Source organism: Chaetura pelagica, unplaced genomic scaffold (genome assembly GCF_000747805.2).
Source record: "Chaetura pelagica isolate M959 unplaced genomic scaffold, ChaPel_1.0 scaffold109, whole genome shotgun sequence".
In the NCBI taxonomy this organism is placed as follows: Eukaryota; Metazoa; Chordata; class Aves; order Apodiformes; family Apodidae; genus Chaetura; species Chaetura pelagica.
In genome coordinates this window covers 876,888-897,794 of record NW_009970725.1, presented here as the reverse complement: position 1 = coordinate 897,794, position 20,907 = coordinate 876,888, and the positions used below count along the sequence as shown (strand labels likewise).

At 34.9% G+C, this 20,907-nt stretch overlaps 1 protein-coding gene across 1 annotated transcript; it reads right to left on the bottom strand.

Moving 5' to 3' along the window:
• Window positions 1-506: 506 nt before the first annotated feature.
• TCEA1 (transcription elongation factor A (SII), 1) lies at window positions 507-20,706 on the bottom strand. The gene is made up of 9 exons (XM_010006803.1): window positions 20,649-20,706; window positions 15,557-15,662; window positions 9,093-9,180; window positions 7,939-8,087; window positions 6,020-6,076; window positions 4,912-5,066; window positions 2,936-3,082; window positions 1,893-1,964; window positions 507-825 (listed from the first exon to the last, which is right to left on the bottom strand). Exons 1-9 carry the CDS (start codon window positions 20,667-20,669, stop codon window positions 817-819), a joined length of 804 nt encoding a protein of 267 aa, XP_010005105.1. The 5' UTR covers window positions 20,670-20,706; the 3' UTR covers window positions 507-816.
• Between the last annotated feature and the right edge of the window lie 201 nt (window positions 20,707-20,907).

Below are 20,907 nucleotides of genomic sequence, written 5' to 3'. Positions count from 1 at the left end.
AGCCTACAACACAATGTCTTTGCTTATTTACAAAATCTAAACCAAACTTGGTTGACAAGCACATTACGAAAAACTGAGCACTCAAATCAGATTTAACCAACTATTTTAAGACACTTCTAGAAATAATACCTACTGATAGAATGTAAAATACAGGCTTTAGGCAATAAAATATATTGCATTGATCAAAGCTGGTTACATAAACAAGCTTAACCAACCACTGCAGAAAAGGTCATAGAATCCAGTAATACATTCCAAAACCCCATTACTACAAATGTAGTCCTAATTCAGAAATAGCATGTTCAAACTAGACAGTTAACTAATCAGTGATTTAGTCAACAACCAAGTTTAACATAATTAAATGAAGCTTTGCAAAACTAGTGAACACAGCAGCAAGAAACAAAAAATGTGGAGAGGTAAAATATATTTGGAAGGAGCATGTTTGTTTCAGACCACAAGAACTACAGTACATTATTCAGAGAAAAAAAAACAAGCCAATTACCAAAATGTTTAATTGGTAAAAGTTTAATGTCAACTTACTTATAAAAATGAAAAAATATTTTAACATCCACCATACAATTGAGCAACCTGGCCCTACTGACTATCAGCTATGGGAAGGCATTTAAGGAAATGATGGTTGTGTCAAAACAAAGGCTAACTTCAGGCATATAAGCTGCTTTAAAAAAAAAGAAAAGAAAAAAGAAAATAAAACCCCAAAAAATCTCTCATTTGCAGGAAGCTAGATTCTTAGCCTAGTTTTTAAAGCTAATTACAAAATCCTCTTTCATACTGGTCCAGATGTCTTGACAATTTCTTCTTCTAACAGAACTGTCAAAAGAAAAGAATTTTTATGAGATCTTCATGGAGCTTACTTCCAAATCTTTCCAAGAAGAAACACATATATGACACCATACTTAGGATATGGAAATTACTAGTTACAGCATTTGCTTTCATCATAACCATTCTCTCATCCAAGCATCTTTATACAGACACTTTTGGAACTGCCACCTTACAGAAGATTTTAAGGACAAATGAACTTTTCCAGGTACTGCAAACAACTTCTAAGCTTTATAAATTATTTCAATATCTTGGGAGTAGAGATTTGAACAACATTCAGTAATAAGATAGGTAAAAATATATACATAAAAGACTTTTTTCAATGCAATAATCTTAACATATACTGTGCAACATGGTTCTGCAAAGCTGCTGCATTTTTAACACAGAAAAGCAATGGATTGATGGTATCGTGCTTCACAATGCATGCTCTCTCATCTTAAGTTATAAATTTTACAGATCTTCATTTTAATGTTTCTTTGCTTTACTGGACTACCACTGCTCCTCAGAAGCTTTTATAATCCCCATTTCCTAGACTTACATAAAAATTAACTAAAGATACCACTGCATCACACTTATCCTGACACAGGAACTCAGTGGCAGTCACCTCTTTTTTTATCCCCACTTCTTTTCAGAGTAGCAAAAAGAAAAAAAAACCCCACACAAACAAAAAACCCAACATGTAGCTATTACACTCATCAAAGCAGAGATTAAAAATAGACAGAATATCTTTGGGTGAAGATAGTGAGAACAGAGTAACTAACATGTCACTACTTCATATGCAAAGCAGTACTGCACATAAATGTCACAAGGACTAAGCCAATAACATCCTGACTTCTCTCCCCCTTTGCCACTGCCCTACTTGTGTTACCTCACACCTTCAGTCAAAAATACTTCTCTAACCTAAAGTTATTTTGCAATAGACACATGCAATATCATGAATGGGCGAAAAAGTAACCAAAAGTCAACATAAAACTCACTTGTCATTTACTGTAAATCAAAATAAAGCACAAAGCCTGGTTGTCTGCTGTCAAATATGCAGAACAGTCTAACAGTCTTACCTTCCATCTGTTTCCACATTCATTACAGACAACAAATGTTGTCATGGGTTCATCAGCACTGCGGGTTTGAACCTTTGGCAAAAGCAAGAGCCAGAGCAGAAAAGGAAAATCAGTATCTGCAACTTTTATTAGCATGTGTTCAGTATAGAGGCTTAAAATAAAATGTTAACATTAAAAAAACACATCTGGATAAAAATACAAGTTAACTTTCCAAACAAAACTGTTTCTGTCTAGATCATAAGGCAATCATAAACTTAGTTTTTGACAGATTTCATAGCACCGAAATATCAATCTTGACATAGAAATTGTGCACATAGTTCTAGGAAAATATTCTGAAATACTCTGCAGTAAAACTACATGTTCCATACAGCTTTAAATGTATTTACTGATGCAGATGCTTAAAAACCTCGTTCTTGAAAAATAGCTTTCTGCTTAAAGCATCTGATACACAATATTAAATTATAAATGTAGCTGATCCTATGATACTAAATTACATGCCCTGGAGCACTGCTAAACAAATTAGAGGTCTTCTTTCTTACATGTATTTCCTTATTAAAACAGAAAAAGCTTGTAGGAATGACTGTAAATCTTGCGTTAGTCAAATGGTAGATTTTATATGTGTGTGTGTGTGCATATATATACTTTTATATATTTATACGTAGCACTTTCTGCTATTTATTCCCTCTTTGAAGAGGAGTTTACACACATTAAAAACATTACACTAACTCTCTTTGACATAAAATCATAATAATAAGATCTAATAAGAGGAACGAGTAAAAACTCAGCATTGCAAAGAAACTGATGTTTCAGGCTACGCAGACATTCAGCTTGATTTTAAGCAAAATCTTCGGTAAATTAATACAACATAAGCACACCTAAGTAGTTCCAGCTTTCTTAACATATTTTTTTTTCTTAACATGTTTTGTAATTTATTAGCATTTTGTTAAAAGTTCGTTTTATCATTAGAACTTTTTTACACGGCAATCTTTATCTAGGACTTATGCTTTGACAAAGAAAAACAAAGAGTCAGAATCCTCACATACCTGGGTGTATGTACAGTTCTTCTTTTTGCACTTGCCACATGTAAACAGATCAGTTTGGGTACCTCCTGTTTTAGCCATCTGGTGCTCTCTGATAGCTTCTTTGGTCAGGTTTTTGCGCATCTCCTTCAGCTCGTCACTTGCCATTTCCTGTTATGGACAAAGAGCAGACAAAGTTTACTACAGAGTTTTCACCTTTATATAAGCCATTAGCACTCTAAGAACTTTATTGAAGGGCAAAACAATTTTACATATTTTTAATTTTACCAGACTTAAGTCGCAGTACTACACAGCACAGAAGTTACAAAAAGTTATAAATGTCTGGAAAAAAAATAAATCAATACAAGTTACAGTATCAAACACCTAGAAACATTTCTATGCAAATGTATTTCTGAAATTCTGAAAAGTAATACAGAGACAAGGTAGAGGACTTAAAAGTTCTCCAGAGAGAAGGGACAACATCCTCTCCCTACGTTATATCCTTGCATAATCATCTCATTGACATACAGAAGATTATTATGGGAAAATTACACTATTTTGACTATTTACATATTTGTACTGAGAAAAAAGAGTATAGACATAATTAACAATTTGTCATCAGAAGTCATATATGCTTAGTTTCAAAACACCAACAGAAGAGCTTAGATTCGTTAATTTTCTTTTTCCTTTAAAACAGTTGTAGTGTGCAGGATCTCCACAATGTCACTGAGTGTTCACAACAAAAGAAAGCTCTTCCTTTTTTCTTTGAGGAAGTTTTACTCCACACCCCATGTAGGTGAGGAATGCAAATCTTGCACTAATGCTGTTATACTTTAAAAGTGCTCTTAACACCATGGTGTTTTTTAGTGCTTAAAATTTTAATCCAAGATATTAATTAAAACAAAGAACGGGCACTGGACAACACAGAATGTACATTTATTTGTACTTGCATACACAAGCCCACATAGAACCAAAAATCCTCAAAATATATACTGAAGATACAATGTTCTTTTCTTCATTCATTCCTTTATCAGCCTGTTTGCCCTAACTTTTATGTAAAGAAACAGAAAAAATCAAAAAAACCAAAAACCTTTCCTTTAGAATAAAGCCAATACTGATTTTCAATACCTGATCATAAATTTGATTTCTTTCAGTCTCCAAGATACTCCTTTGTACCTTATTTGAGGGGGCATAATCCAACACATACAAAAAGAACAACAGAACTCAAGCCAGATGTTAACTGAGTTTTCATTTTGCTCTCCCATAAAATCTAAACTTTTGTTTGACTTCCTAGAATTATTTTGGTTTGTAAAGATAGAGAGCATCTGAACAGGAATTCTTATTGAAGTGTCCAAAATGTACTTTCAATAATATAAATTTGATTTAAAGGGCAATTCTCCTAGCTTCCTTCCCCTATCATTCATGGCTTTTTCTATTTGTTAAGAGTTTCCTTGAAAATCACTTGAAGTATTCTGCTAAATGAATGCAATAAGCTTTAAAGGAATACTGAAAATGCCAACAGTAGGGGGACTGATCTTTAAAATCACAGTGTCATACCTTGCACAGAAGTATAACAGAAGTCAGCATTTAAAAATCGAATGGCAATACAGGCTGACACAATCCAGAAAGGTGAATAGGCTAAGCAGCTTGGACTCACTAGCCAGACATATCTGCAACTTTCTAAATTGAAAAAAAAACCCCTATCACTGATAAATCATGTGGCCTTTTAAAAATGGCTAAACAAATCCTGTCTCAGGCTACCTGCAACAGCTCACCTGGCCTTCTGGCTTACAGGCAAAAATCAGTTACTTAAGAACCATTAAGATGGTTGACTCCCTCTGCCCCAACACAGCCCTGTAATTCAGACTATGCAAGCCACAGACAGGCCACAATCTTTCCAAAGTGCAGACAGCTTACATACATTATTTCCATGGCTACTAAGCACAGGCCAGGATGCCAAGTCAAACAGAGAAATAGTTCAAGATGTATACTTTACTTACCTCTGCTGTCATTTTGGCAAACTTGTCAGGAGGAATGTTCCCACATAACACATTTTTCCTTAGGTTAGGATTCTTTGCATCCTTGAGATTCGCTATTCTACTTCGTACCCTATTTTTGTATTTCATATCAGTGTTTTTTAATTCTTGAAAAATAGGTACTTTGGAGTTAAGGAACAAAGCATTAACAAAGGGGGACACTCTAAAGGATTCATTTTGACGGCCAGTTTTTTCTAAAGCAATCTACTTCTACACTGTCAGTCAAGTCTTCCTCCCTCACTCCAACTAATCGTTACTTTACCTTCCTAAACAGCAGCCTTCACATCCTTCTGAAGCCTCATCACTGTTTAGCACATGGTCAGTGAAACATGAGTCTTTAGACAATAGGATCTAAATTGCAATTGTGAACAGTCACTCATAAATTTATCTCCAGTTCCTTGACCTCACAGTGAGGATTAATTGATTTCAAAACTAGATATTCAAACACTAGTAGCTCACTAACAGAATTTTAAAAGAGGTTTGCAACAGAAACAGGAAATTCTTTAACGGGAATGGTGGCTGACTAGAATTACCGAAGGATGTTAGTAAGTTAGAATCCTGAAGCTTAGACTATTTCTATGCTTAAGAAAACCACTCCTCCAAAAAACAAAACCCTAAATGAAAGAGAAGTCCAGACCTCTGCTGTGTAACTATTCAAACATTGCAACCAGAAAAACCCCTTCGAGAAATCCAAGTTCATTGAGAAATAAACTTGTAGAAAATGAAATAAAGACATTAGAAAAAAAAAGAGTAAAGCTGTTAACAAAAGAAGATTTTAAAACAACATAGAAGAGCCCAGCATTTAATGTCAGAATGTCCCAGTAAGATATTATATTGCAGCTGCAAGGAAAACATACTGAACTGAAAACACCTACACACACCTACCTACACACATTCATACGATTTAAGGCAAATCATTTAGATTGTGCTGGTTTTTAAAAGACTACATTTCTGCATAGATGGGTTTTCAATTCAATTAAATATATTCAATTCAAGTTAATTAATTTTAACATTATCACTACTTTTAAAAATACTCTTGTTCTAGAGTACCCAGTTGTACAAAAAAGGATATCTTCTTCAATTTGAGAACCCAGCTCTTCCTCGTCAGCACCAATAGCAATGTAATCATCTGAGGAAAACAAGTATTAAAATATTACCAACCTGAATCTCAGTGTTCCACTTCCCTTGGAGTCCATTCAAAACTCTAAAACTCAGCAAATTATGAAACAACTGTAGTGAATTTTCCTTTTGTATAGGAAAGTTAAATTTATTATATACCTACCCTTTTTAGACTTTGTTAACTTATTACTTTGAAGAACAAAAATATCTGAACAAAACCTGAAGTTTAAAAAAGTAGACCAACCCTAAATTTTTCCCAAAACCAAGAATTGTTACATCTAGTTGCAAATACAAGTAGTAACAAAGAACTTAGTGATGAAGAATTTAAATATTCTAATAAGCTGGCAAATACCCATATCCACAGCATATCTGTTTATAGAATAGAATATTATAAAAATAAAACACTTTGCCTTGTCTCATCAATTCTTTCAGTCCACACAATACAAGCATAAGCAATCAATGTGTTGCAAGCATGCAAGAGAACAATTTCATTAGAAACCTAGCAATTAAATAAGAGAAACAATATTATCAGCTGTTTTTTAAAAATGCAAAGCAGAGATGTGTTATAAAACATGTGAATTAGAAGAAATAAATTATAGGAATCTTGAAGACAATGCACCATTTGACCTAAAATGTCTCAAGATAATTGTTTACTGTTTCTGACCAAAACCCTTACTCAAAGACAGCTGCCTTTTCAAGACAGTTGAGCACAAATTAGATACTGTTTGTGTTTTCCTCCTCCCCATTTTAACACAGGTGTACTGCAATGAATAATGTAAACACCATTTCTTCTTAAGCCTCAGGATTCTGAATCTCCAATTCAGAAGGCCAGAAAACAACTATTCGTTCAACCTGTGGATGATCAGTAACATGTACTGTAGAAAGCAAAACAGCAAAAAGTGTTCTTGGAAAACTAGCTAAAATTAAGACTACATAGAATTTTTAATACTAATATGCTATATGCAACTTTCTGGTTACAAATTGCTCTACACATCTACAAACTGCATATCTAGAGGATGACAAATTCATGGTCTTCAATCAGCTTTGATTACTGCCTGTACCTGAATTTATGTGAATCAAAAGAAAGAATAAAAGAGTGAAGAAGGTAAAAATGAGTTATTCAGAAGTCTGCTTACACTGGGTCAGGTTATGCCAAGCTAAGAACAGAGGAATAAGTGCTAGATCATAAATTCTGGTAGAAGGATGCACAATAAAAAATTCAGGTCATTCTGAAGAGTCAAAATTTCAGTTTGCTCCTTTTCTAGCATATTATGCAATTTGACAGTTTAAAGATACCCAAGAGTGCATGGTGGGGGGGGAAGAAAAAAAAAATACAGTCAAGGAACTTACGGGTGCCCAAAAGGCATGAAGAAGCAGCAAAGCAAGACTGTTACTGTGGCTACCTCAATGAAACTCCAAGATTAAATCAAAACAGAAAGGTAGCCTTCAAAAACCAATATCTGAAAGCCTGTAGGATCTCTGGTGTAAGAAAGGCAGCAATGTCTATAGTGGCACTCTCAGTCAGGTAAGACCAAAAAAAGTAGCAGCTCCCACAAAAAGATTTACCTGAGGCATTAAAGAGGTAATAACCTTTCTGAAAAGAAGTTCCATTGCAGGGGAGGTATCAAATGAAAAAACACAACAAAATGTCCCATATATTCAGCAACAAAAATGCATTTCAGTACATTACCATGCTGTCAAGGTTACTCAGTATTTGAAACTTGGATGAACTGGCTTATGCATATATATACAAAAATGGACATACATGGGGTTTATTCTACCCTGCAGGGCAGGAGAAAAATAAGAGTGGGATCGACCGAAATAGGGCAGAAGGAAATAGTGAAATTTCAAAATATAGTCTACAAAGCTCACCTCCTGTTCTGAGAGCTGCAGAGAGCATTTCTCTACATTTCACTCGTACAGAATCCGAAGTGCTTGGAGCCCGGGGAAAAGAAGGGATGAAAGAATTTGAGGGAGCACTACCCTCCTCCTTCCTGTTGCTGGAATTGCTACTTGAACTGCTAAAAAAAGGCAAAAAAAAAATAAATTAAAATGTTTTCCCCTCCTCTTCAAGTAACTGTTCTGGGGAAAAGCACAGGTCTTCTGCTATATCCATTTGATGGCTTTCCAAAAAAAGAATACAGGCCACCTTCTTAAAGCTACTTTTAGATCTAGGGTCAATACAATTTTAGAAGTGTCTTTAGAATACACATCAGGATATCCCACACAACAGAGACATGGCAGATATTTCATTCCATTATGTGACATGTATGTTTTAATGCTCAGTTCTTTACATTAATGTGCTATCTGTTTTTCCCTCCTTCATGGAACTTCACCTTAGAAACAGTGAAGATACATCACAGTAACATTCAGTCTGCTTACTGTACTGCAGTGGCACCATGGTAACAAACAAACAGTGTAGTTTTGCAAACTGTAAAACAAAAAAGTCTGCAGCTTGCATCATGACAAATGGTTAGAGGTTAAGTTTCAATTTGAAAATTGCTGCTGGGCACAGATTCATTATACCAAAAACGTATAGAAGAAATGGGCTTGCAGATACTATTTTACAGATGTTCATCATCTCCTACAGTGTCATTAACATGGCCTCATTTTTCTGTAACATGTATTTTGTTTTAACCAAAAAAAGCAGAATGAGATTGCTTATTAAATACAAAAGCTAACAGAAAAAAAAAGTATTCTAAACCTCTAACATATGCAATTACCACAAAGCTGTGACTGCAAGCTGTTTTACAGCTCTCAAAGCTCAGTGCTAGGGCTGAGAGAGAGGAAGGAGTATTTCACAGATGAGACAGATGGAATGAAAAACTAGTCTGGCCATATCTTGAACTGTGGCTTTCATCTTTTTTTAAAGACAGCAGCAACAGGATTTATTTCCCTAACAATACACCATGTCTTGTACAACTCCATGTATTTCAGAAAAGAATGTAGAAACTGTCTCTAACACGACAAATGTTTAATGTTAATTTATACTGAGATTATGTGTATAGTCATGAAGAATTAAGCACCTTTCTTCTCTTGCCTCAGGGCTGTTTTGTGAGGAAGACGCAGGCTCCTTTTTCTTTTCTTCAGAATCTTTATCAGTTGAAGGTCCATCTGGGAACACAAAACATGAAAAACTCTTTTATAGGGGAATAATAACTGGCTTAAAGCGGTGTCAAAATATCTCTGATGATTTCTCCTGAACCAGTTGGAAATGCTTTGACCTTCTCTTGCAGTACAGCCTTCCACTTCCCAACACGTTCCCCAACCCAGCAAATGGAAAATATGGTAACATTTCAAATCCTTCAAGTCAAGTCCAGCATCTGCTGAAACTGGCAGTGAAGGGATGATAAAAATGTAGAGTTTTATGATTTATTTTTTGCCAACTCTGCTGTATGAGGTAGATAATAACTTCGTAAACTACTGAATCAAATCTCTGGAGTTTGCCTTCCATCTTTTAAATACAAGTTCTTACTAAATGCATGTCATTCTTTTTCATTATATTTACAGGATTTCTACCAAAGGATTGAAACAAATGAAACTGTGGTGCGAAAGCTACCATGGTTGTCAAAAATTAAGTTTAATTTTCATATAATTTTGAAGGAGTTTTCCAGATGTGTACACAGTATTTTCTTTGATAGTTCTTATTCAGCTTAACCAATGATTCACCTTTAAAAATATATTAATTTGCATTTCCCATATAGGGTATGTTTAATTGCAATTTTATAAAGAATAAAGATGAAAGCCTTTGTTAAAAAGCGCATTCACAAGATTTAGATTTAGCCAAGCAAGAATACCTAACACTCTTCTAATGTAAAGAGGAATTCAGAGTGGCTAAATCGAGCTGCTTCTCTGATTTGCTCTTGAGGAAGGCTGATTCCATCCACTGCCTACAGAGAAAGCCTGGTGAGATTGGCATCACCCACTGACAGATTTTGTGAATTCTCTCTCAGCCCTCATATAAAGCTGCCATTACACCTCTAAACCCATGGACTGTATTATTAGGATAAGCATATATTACAAACTTAAAAAAACTAAAAGAAGAAGGGAAATCTGACAAGGCTCAGTCTTTCTCATGAAGATATTGTGAATTAAGTGTATAAATCCTTGTTTAATAACCTAAAAGTATCCTGTATTTCAGAAAAGTCCCATCCCCACATTTCTCAGGGGAACATGATATGGAACACACAAAATCAGGTGTCTCATTCAAGCACTGAGATTTTATTTTTTTTCTTCTCCTTCCCTAGAGAGTAGAAAATTACTGTATTCGCTTAGTTTTAATAGGAACAACTTACATTTAAAGCTACATATAAAATATATTAAATTGAAAGGGATTTTGATCCTTTCCTTAACTTTTGAGTTATGGAATTTATCAAATCAAGTATCACTTAATTAAAAAAAAAAATCATCATAAAGGAGACCAGAGACAGCTGTAGCACCCATCTACTACTATTCTGTCTCCAGCTGTACCTAAAAATAGATGCTCAGAAAACAGCATAGGAACCAGGCAAGCACACAGATACATCTCCAGAAAATTTCCACAGCCCTCAAGAGTTCAAAAGTTCAGTGATTTCCTCACCCATTGTTTGTAACTTTGTATTCAATCCTTAATAAATTTCTCCATTTATGAAAAAAAGGAAAATTAAACACAGTAGATTATGCACTTGGACTGTCTGTCTTTAAATAAGCTAAATAAATGCTAAGATATAAATTTATCAACTTTTATTTATAAAAAAGTAATTTCACTACGAAAGCAAACTAGACTACAAACTGAATGCAAAGTTCTTTGCTATGACAGCTAAAGACCACAATTCTAAAAGAAAGAAAACAAATCCTGTTTTTAACATTCATTTTCACACAACTATTCTCTATCACAGAATCATCTGTGTTGGAAGGGACCTCTAGGGATGACCTAGTCCAACTCCCCCATGAAAGGAAGATGGCCTAGAGGACAAAGCAAGAGATTGAACCAGAGCTCTTCCTATACCTGCAGAAGAGTCCACGCAAGCACGTGTCAAACAAGGTTGAACTTTAGTGGCTGAGACAACTGTACCAGAAAATGTGTCTTCAAAAGCACAATTCCTTGAATCACTTGGAGTATATAGATACTTTTGTTTAATACAGTTTCAGAAATCTGAAAATAAATCTAACAATATTCTCTGTTTGTTCAAAATATTCTCCTGTTTCAGTCATTCACTCCTAAGGATCATAAAATAGAGAGCACTGAGGAGAAGAGAGCCAATGTCAAGCTGTATTTATTCTTAAACTCACACCAATAAACTTACATTAATAAAGATTTCTTATTTTATTAAAATACTATATTGACAAAAGATCAGAATGCAATTAACAGCCTGCTGGACAGCATTTCAACTATACTCTAGGGAAAATTTCCCTTGAAAAACTAAAAGGCCCTACTAATTAACTTACTTTACATCCAACAGCCAGACTCTAACGCAAAGGAAGAACAACAGGTAATGTGAATTACAATCAACCACAGAAATTCTAACAAATTAAGATGGTAAAAAGGGCTTTTCTGTGAAAGATACTTAAAAATTCCACTAGCATGTGATTCATACTAGGAAGTCTATAGAACATCATAATATTTATAAAAGATAAATTATAAGTTGCTTTAAAGAGGAACAATTACTTTTTCAACCTCATACAGCTATTAAAACTTACACATACTTTTTTTTAGAAACAGATTGAAATTTTCATCAATTTTAGGTTTGAAAACTGTAATGTCAGTTTTAGCTAATGCAGCTTCAGCAGGTCATAAAAAATAATCTTCAAGCTTTTTTTTTTTTTTACATAGCAAACTAATTTACATGAATGTCCTTTTTAAGTACAAAGAACAAGCTGGTAAAATGAATTGACTATCAGCCATTGGCATAAGACTACCAAATTCTGACTACTGCATTGCAGTTTCTATGTGGGGCTTGCAATTAATTTGAAATGTAGCTCTACCTTTTTTACTGAAAGAATCTCTCCAGGGTAAACCAAAACATGACAGTGTTCTTAGTTAATAGAATTTTTAATTTAATAATACATGGCCAGAGAGAACATAATTAATCTGAATGTTAGAATCCATTAATAGTGTAATTGTAGATTCTTCTGATTATAATTATATCACAAGTGAACTCAAGCCATTTGCTAGTAACAAGAAAAAAATTGAAAATAAAAAATATGTTATTAATTTAAAAATTCAAATTAAAACTTTTTTGAAGCAAGAACTTTGCAGAAATGTTAACGAAAGGTGGTTAGCTATTCCCTAGAAGCACATGAGAATTTAATTTAGTGGATTATCATGTTGCTGATTCAGATATCACCACCAAAACTTGGAGAGTTTTCTGAGTATTCAGTTTAAATAAGTAAAGGGAGAAAATGAAAGAAAGCAACAGATTACATAGTCATTAATTTTAAAAATGACCATCGTATTTAATAGTTCTTTAGGTCATATTTTCCAGACCCTGACCAAAATAATCTTGAGATGTGCAGACAGTTATGCTTGTCAGCAATTCCTCTGCAAGATGTAGAAAGACATGAAGGTAAAATCAGAAAAGCTTCTTCCTAGTAGTAAGCACAGGGAGGAATACTACCTAAAATCTATAAATAAACAGCAAAATAATGAACTGTTTGCTGTTTTTAAAGACTTTATTATCATAAGTGACAAAAAAGCATAACACATTTTTTCTTTAATACTGTATGATGTAATTTGCATCATGTGTTATTATCTCTCCATTGATAAGCCTAACAAATTACTGATCAGCTAATTGTACATGAATGGTTCCAAATACACATCTCACAGGAGGTTATTTCCACAGCTAATACTTTATATGGAAATTAAACTACTGAAACTCTTTTTGCCCTTGATCCTACTTGATATCTTACAAACACAATGCATTCTTCCTATCAATAGTAAACAATACTCTCAAACAATAACAATCATTTCCAGCAAAGTCAGTAGGTTACTAGATGTCCTTACATACCTGTAACATAGTCCTAGATTCTACCACCTTACTTCAGGAGAATCAAACCCAAGTTCAAAACAACAAGGATTTTATGAACAAAGTAATTTGTGTGTTACCTTCTCTTGGCAACATTAAGCATTTAAACATTATTTTAAGCTAAAATTATTCGGGTACGCAATTTTTGGAAACAGGCACTTCAAAATGTTAATGGCCCCATTTTTAATACTGGCAACAGATGATCAGACTTGCACTTAAGATCACTGTCCAACCATTCTGCATTTTAAGTTCAGTACATAAACCTACTAGAGTTAATTAAGTTTACTTAGTTATAGGTCTGGACATTCTTTGTCACTGTATAACTCTAATAATTCAGTAAGTAATTATTTGTGATGGAGCATATTACATTCCTTAAAGATTTTTTTGTTGTTGTTTTTTAACATAAAGGAACACTCCTCATAAGGAGTATGTTATAATAGGTATATAATGCGTAATAGGTATGCATAGATTCATTATCTGCATATTGATGCCCCATCCCTGGAGGTTTTTAAGGCCAGGTTGGACGAGGTTTTGTACAACCTTATCTAGTGGTAGGGATCCCTGATCATGGCAGGGGGGTTGGAACTTGATGATCTTTAAGGTCTCTTCCAACCGTAATGATTCTATAATTCTGTAAGAGAAGCCAGCACCATCCCTTTCAGCAGCAGCCTACACCCAGATTGACCTGCTGTGATCATCATGGTCTTGTTCCAGACTTCTACAGCATGGTCCTCAGGTAGGAATAATACTCCCTGCGTTTCACAAATTCTGAACAGTTATCACTCAGCTATAAATAATATATTAAGACAAGTTTGACTGGCTTAAGATACTGTGTTAACTAAAAAAAAACAACACTGTTTTTATTGTCTCAACAAAAAAACTGCAATTCCTTTACTCAAAGGACAGTGATATCCAGAAGGGTTAGCACCACTCCATCTCCCAGCAAAGGAGTAACCAAAGACACTCCCAAAAGTTGAGAACCTGAGTGGGGGAAAAAAAAATTCCTCTACTTTGTTGCCTAAGTTGCAGTATCAAAAATTTGAAATGTAGAGGAAAAGAAATAACAAACAAAAAAATAATGTGAGGTGTTTTTTTTAACTGAGATTAAGAACTTGAGAGCTAAGTCACTCAATCCAGCTGCTGCTTTTAGAAGCTTTCAGACTAACTCAAGTTAATATGCAAGTCCACTTCTCCATTTAAGTATCTTAACACTTTTGTGCATCGGATATAATACAGTTGAACTTCAAGATCTAAGTGAAAATTTTAAAAGTATATAATTTTCATTATTTACCACTGAACCTTGATCAGATCCTTTACAAAAAAGTACTTGATTTATAATAAAAGTCATTATCGTGATTCTAAAATTATTTTATCAGCACATCTAGCATTATCTAAATTCAATTACTAAAACTTAGCTAATTAACTAACTTTTTTAAGGTAGGTTAAAAAATATGTCTGCTGTAGAGGATGCTGCTAGAATATGCATTGAAAGCTGTGACAAATAGTCCTTTTCTACATCTGTACACTGTCAGGTGGATACAAAGTCATTTCTACAGAATTTACAAGAGAGTTATAAAGTATCTGAAAAAATACTTTAGAACTAATAAAAATGAGACTGACTACAAATGTCAGGGGACTCTAACACCACCTGGTATTTAGCATATTTTTCTAAACAGAATAGTGAATGTTTAAACCAGTAGAAAATAATGTAAACTATTTTTATTTCAAAATGTTAAGCTTCCTAACCCTTAGGTTACCTAAAATTAAATACAAAGAAACAAAGTAAGAGTATAGCACAGTATGAACAAAAAATAACTGGACACAGTTTGAGATTTGAATTTCTTCAGATACATTTAAATTACATACTACAAAATACCCTTAAATAAAGACTCTGCTAACAAAAAGGTTTTGTTCACAGCATTCATTGCATTCAGGGAAATTAAACAAAAAGTATTAACTCGTTAATTAGGACATTGTTTAAAACTGCGAAGGTTCTATAAAGTGCATATCTGTTTCTCACTACCTGTAAGTTCTATCAGATTTTTAACATTAAGTTTTTATATTTTTTTCCTCTTCACAAACCACTTTATAACCAAACTTCCAAGCCTCCACACTCTTGTATGAGGTTTTGCACAAGTTCTTCAGAGTACCTGTTATGTTTGACAGAGGAAGTAGTCAAGAACAGGTTCATTAGTGCTTAGTACTGCAGTACAGTCACTCTAGCTCAAGAGCAGGCAACAAGACTTCAGAAATGAGTCACATCCCAGAAGCTGGCTTCCAACTGCTTGCCAGTCCCAATAAAAAGGCATCAACTTTTTCTCTGAATACACCTTCAGAACGACACACTAGTGATAATCAAAGAGCAAAACACAACGACAAGTTTCAATACATAGACAAGTCTGTTTCAAGCAAGGCAGTTAAGGGTTTGCATCAAGACTGCATACATTTTAAACATGCAAGGGAAAAAAAAGCTTGTGTCACCATACCTAACAGTTTCTTCCAAGATTTGATAAGAGATTTTGCTAAAGACGTAACTTCTTCATCTGTGCTTTGCTTGCGTATTGCGTTCACTGACATGCCAATTCTGGTAGACTACAACAGAAATTAAAAAATACATTATATAAGGTGACATGAAGACACTTAAATATGTAAACTTAAATACAGTTACACTTTTTAAAAACTGTGTCAGAGCCCCTTTTCCCTTTGTTTTTGTGGTTTTATTTTAAAAAAACAAAACAATAACCAACAAACTGGATAAAATGCTGCAAGCTTTTACAGAACTTATTTTAACAAGACAAACATTTTTTAAATAAATACAACAGTATTATAATTTGTCTCCATCACAGAAGTTTGGGGAGTGGGTGGGTAGGAGGATTAAGAAGAGTCTGATTTTTGCACCCAAACCATCTCAAAAAGCTCTGCAGAACTACTTACCTAAACTAAGTACAACATTCAAACCATCTAGCATTGTAAACATCATATGAACTTCTTAACGTTATAGAAAAATTATAGCAAAGGTTCTGGCCTCAGATCTTATTTTTCTGTGAAGCAATGACTGAACTTGTATTTTGACTTGCTAACTGCTTCAGTGACTTCACACTCTTAGAATTCCCATTTAATGGCAGAAGAAGAAGCTGTAGTGTCAGTTGGGATCAACCACGTTTTAAGTTTCTACTAGTTTTGGCAATACTGAGATTCTTAGCACAGAGGGTTCTGCTTTTAGATATAAACAGTAAACCTAGCCTACCTCTCCGAAAAAGCCAAGATAGTGACAGGCTTTAAACCTTTGGCACTACTGCCACCTACAGAGTAAAAAGGAGATTAACTTAAACCACTCCTAAGACTCAGAAGATGAGGATATAAATTCAGCTCAACAGCAACAATTTTCATTTTAAAAGACTTCTGACTAACTCTAACAAGTACAGCAACCTTTCCATGCTTTTAGCTGTGTGACAAAAGAGAAGTGTTTTACAATACAAGTATTTTATTATCATTTCATATTTTGGTGGATAACTATTTTTTTAATTGTTCTTAAGCTGCTCTATTTTGTTGCATTTACCATTTACAGGATTCACTAAATATAAATTGTTCTGCTTACTTTTGCAGTACTTCCTCATAAATTTCCTTGTCCTTTAAAAAGGAAATTTAAATCTTTGTGGCTTGCTGCAAATGGAAATTATTTCTTCCTGTAAATTACTCCTTACAACCCACCCCACACTTTTTGGGGCACCAAGGGTTTGCTAAATTACTGGAAATGTACTGAAATACTCAGTAACTACAACAGCAAAGGAAACACAGTGAATAACTCAGGTCTGAGCACCAGCTTTAAACACATATTTTGGAGTAAAGAAAACAGATGAGTACTCACCTGTAACTAAAGTGTTTCAAGATGGACTCTGCTCCCTCAGACTAACAGCACTGGCCAACTCTCTTGATATATTGAACACATACTCTCAACATTACGTTCAGGCAATAAACAACACCTCGTGCTTGGAACTCCATAAAATACTCACCATACCTGAATGTCAAAAAGATATCTACAAAAAAACCCAACCCTCCACTGATAAGGGGGCACAACCACAGCCTATTCTGATCAGCAAGAAGAAAACAGACCAACGTACAGACTTAACCTAAGTAAGTCAAGTAAAACCCAAAATTAATTGGATAATTTCTTCTTCTGATCTCACAAAAGAAACATTCTAGTAACTGTCTAAACTGCCAGCTTTCTTAAGGCAATACATAAACATAGTTTATTTGATTGCTTTTATAGAGCACCTGATCGGGCTGGAAGGGAGGGGAAGCAACGATCTACCAATTTCCTCAGTCTTCCAGCCTCTCTTCTTGTGAGACACATTTAAGCGGAAAACTCCAGTACTTTTGCCTAGCCCAGTATAATCTGCGGAACTGCTTTAACCCTGTGCCAGTTTATAAAGGTTCAAGTGTATGAAAGCCTTCTTCGTCCTATCCAAAACGGGTATTTAATAGATTGTCCTTCCTCACTTCAAATTCTAGAGCACTTTTTCAGTTTTTGAGAGTAAAGATGCTCAGAGACAGCGTAAGACAGCTGTTTTCACCCCTGAAATATTCAAGCTAGAGGCCAAACCGTCTTCAGAGGGACAGTTAATCTAAGTAACCTATGAATGAAACAAAATAAAGCATACAATGGCAGCTGCTCTTCTCTGAACCAGATCGAATGAGAAAATGTAAGGAATATAGCTGGGGAAGAAAAGCAACCCCTGAAGAAAGCAGAGGTATTACCAACTCTTAAATTCTAAGAGAGTATGAGGACACAGGATTGGTGAGCATCTGGACCAAAGCAGAGCCAAACCAACTCCTGAAGAATAATCACCTACAGGTTACCACATCTCCCCAGCTTACCAATGAACTGGCAAGAAGTCCTTAAGGAGTGTACATGGCAGCCTAGTTCTGTTATTACACAGCATACCTGTAATTTCCAGTAAAACCAGTTTGTTAAAATAAAGACTGTCTGTCTCACTCACTGTTCAGCTGCACACTACCCACAATTAGCACCAGGGACACAATGCCTTTAATACTGTGTGGTTGCTAAACAGATTTGCAAATCTGACATTCAGATAAATCACGTGTGAGGTAAAGCTACAGGCTCCCTGCCTAGCTGAGCAAGGGTCAGCTTGCTTACATAAAACTCGTTAGATATGACAGTCGTGTTATTGCCTGTAATCACTTCAGCTTTCTGTGACAAAAAGCAGGCAAGAAAGAAACAAGCACCAGTCCTGACTACTGATGTAGACCTTCCAATTCCACATACCTGGAAATTGTTCCGAAGAAATCGCCAGCTCAGACTGAAGCAACAATCATGTTACAGGAAAAAAAAGCCGCTTCACTTATCACACTGAAATAACTAAACTACCATACCAGCTAGCAGTGCTTTTCTCAATGTAGCCAGCCCCCAAATCTGCTTAAAAATGGGTGTGGAAGTATGCTTTTTACTTGTGTCCTGCATTTCATCAGCTCAAACATATCAAGAGAGAACTCAATCCACACAGAGGAAATTAGTGCTTCCACTTTCTCACGATCATCATCACGCTTTTTGACATTAGCATGCTAATGATCCATTACCAGAGCCATGAGCAGGATTACTTTGCATTTCAACTCTTGGTCTGAGTCCTCTGTTGTAGCAAATTTTCGAGGCTAACACAGAAAATATACGGCAGACTTGATGTATTTATAAAACTCACAGCAACAACAGTAAATTTGAGACTAAACTTGTTTCTAAACACAATCTTATAGAACAGAACTGTTTTGAATACAACAGTGGATAATCCAGAAAAACTTCTTACCTAAGCTACGCTCCATCTACTACACAAGAGTATACTCAAATAACTCATCTCTTTAGACATACTCTGAAACAAGGACATCTTCTCATACAGAGCCAGCCCAAATACAGATTAAAAATACTCTTTTACTGCAAATATTATTTCACTCTCAAATCAGGTACCTGTTATAGGGAGGGGAATAAATAGGCTTATTTCAAGTAGGATAGAAAACTAGACTGAATATGCAACTCTTCATAAGTTAAGTGAGTCAGTCATACAAGTGCCCTAAAAGACAGATAGTTCAGTTTGTTTGTACTTGGCAAGACTGAGTCCTCCTCTGTTGATAACATTACTCAAGCTTTCACTGCAGCTAAAAAAAAAAAAAAGTTATCTACTTGTATATTCTTCAGATGTTCAAGGTTCAAGGGTAAAATTATTCTGCTGTTCTGTGTAGAGCTTCTCTTTCTAGTCTCATTATTTACACTAAACAGAAAAAGTTTGCATAGCAGCATGTACAAAATTTCTGGAGTACTTGCAGAGAGATTTTTCATTCCAAAGGCAAAAAGAGATTATTACACAAACACTTTGTATTAAGATCTGCACAAAGAAATTCCTAAGAATCAGGTTAACAGAGGTTTCTTCTAGGTTTTGCTGTTGCTTTGTGTGGAGCTTGTGGGGTTTTTTTTCAGTGGGGTTTTGGTTTGGGTTTTTTTTTTTAAGGAAGTAGATTGAACATAGAGAAGGTTGCAGTGCCACATCTGCCATGCTCATTCATGCATGAAGGTGACACTTTAAATTCTATATTCTGTCACAAACAGTAATAGCAAAAATGTACTAACTACATACTGCAAACATATCAGATGCATATGATAAGAATGACATTGTTACTGACACTCAAGATTTTTACTTTACAGCTAATTCTGTGTCTGTGACTATTAACTGTCTTACTAAAAAGTTACTTTGCAGTCTTTTCCAATTTAAGGGGCCACCACAGGAATTCAGTTCTTACATTTATCTCTGCCATTTGAAAATTTTCACAGAGACAGGAAATACCTAGTTACTTTGGAAGTTGTTGATTGATGAATAACATTACAAATGCTGAAACTTGACAGGCAAATAAAGTTACTTTTTGAAAGAATTTATAAAGAATATATGAAATACTGTGTTAGAGATGTAGATATGAGCAAAGTTACTGAGCATGTGTGCAATTATACTATAGCACCACTTCTGCCCAGGGGAGTAAAAAGGAAGGAGCAGGAGGAGTAGTCCGATTACCTTAATACACTACTCAGAGTTACACAGCGGTGGGAGCGAAAGGTCAAATACAACTTGCCTGAAGACATGACCTATGTTTCCCCTCATTTAAAACCCAAAACCGGAACCAACTACATAAGAAAAGAAGGTAACAGCTGTAATCAGGTATCAGCTGCAATCGGGTGCCTTCTCCCTTCAGAAGGAAGGAAACACATCACATTTGTATTAGTAAGACCCCAAGATTACACATAAGGCATGTTTATAAGTAGATCTTCCCATTGCCCATGACAAAATTAATTATTTTCTACTTAAACATAAAGATAAGCTTTTAAGATCTAGCTACTGTAAGACAACACTTAAGAGCCCTAAATCAGGCTGAAGTAAGGCTAGCTACTCTGTAATAATACAATCTTCCAAGGAGTTTCCACAGAGGAACCTACTTTTAATAGCACAACCTTCTTCCAAATTTGCTGGCTTCACCTTTATCGCTACAGAGTTAATATTTGCAACAACAATAAGAAAATCATACCTGTAACAACTCAAGGCTCATGGGAATATTCTTAAGCTCCTTCAATAAATCAAGAGCTCCAGCCTGCAAAAATGAAAGAAAAATTATTCACAGAACAACTCTAGGACATGGAATGCTCTGCTTCACAAACTCTAAGCATTAACAGGCTTTAACTCAGAAATGAAAGTATGCACTCAAAGACTAGAACAGTTTTATCCCATATAATTCAAATGCCAGTTAAAGCATTACTTCTTAACCAACACACATCCTCAAGAAAACA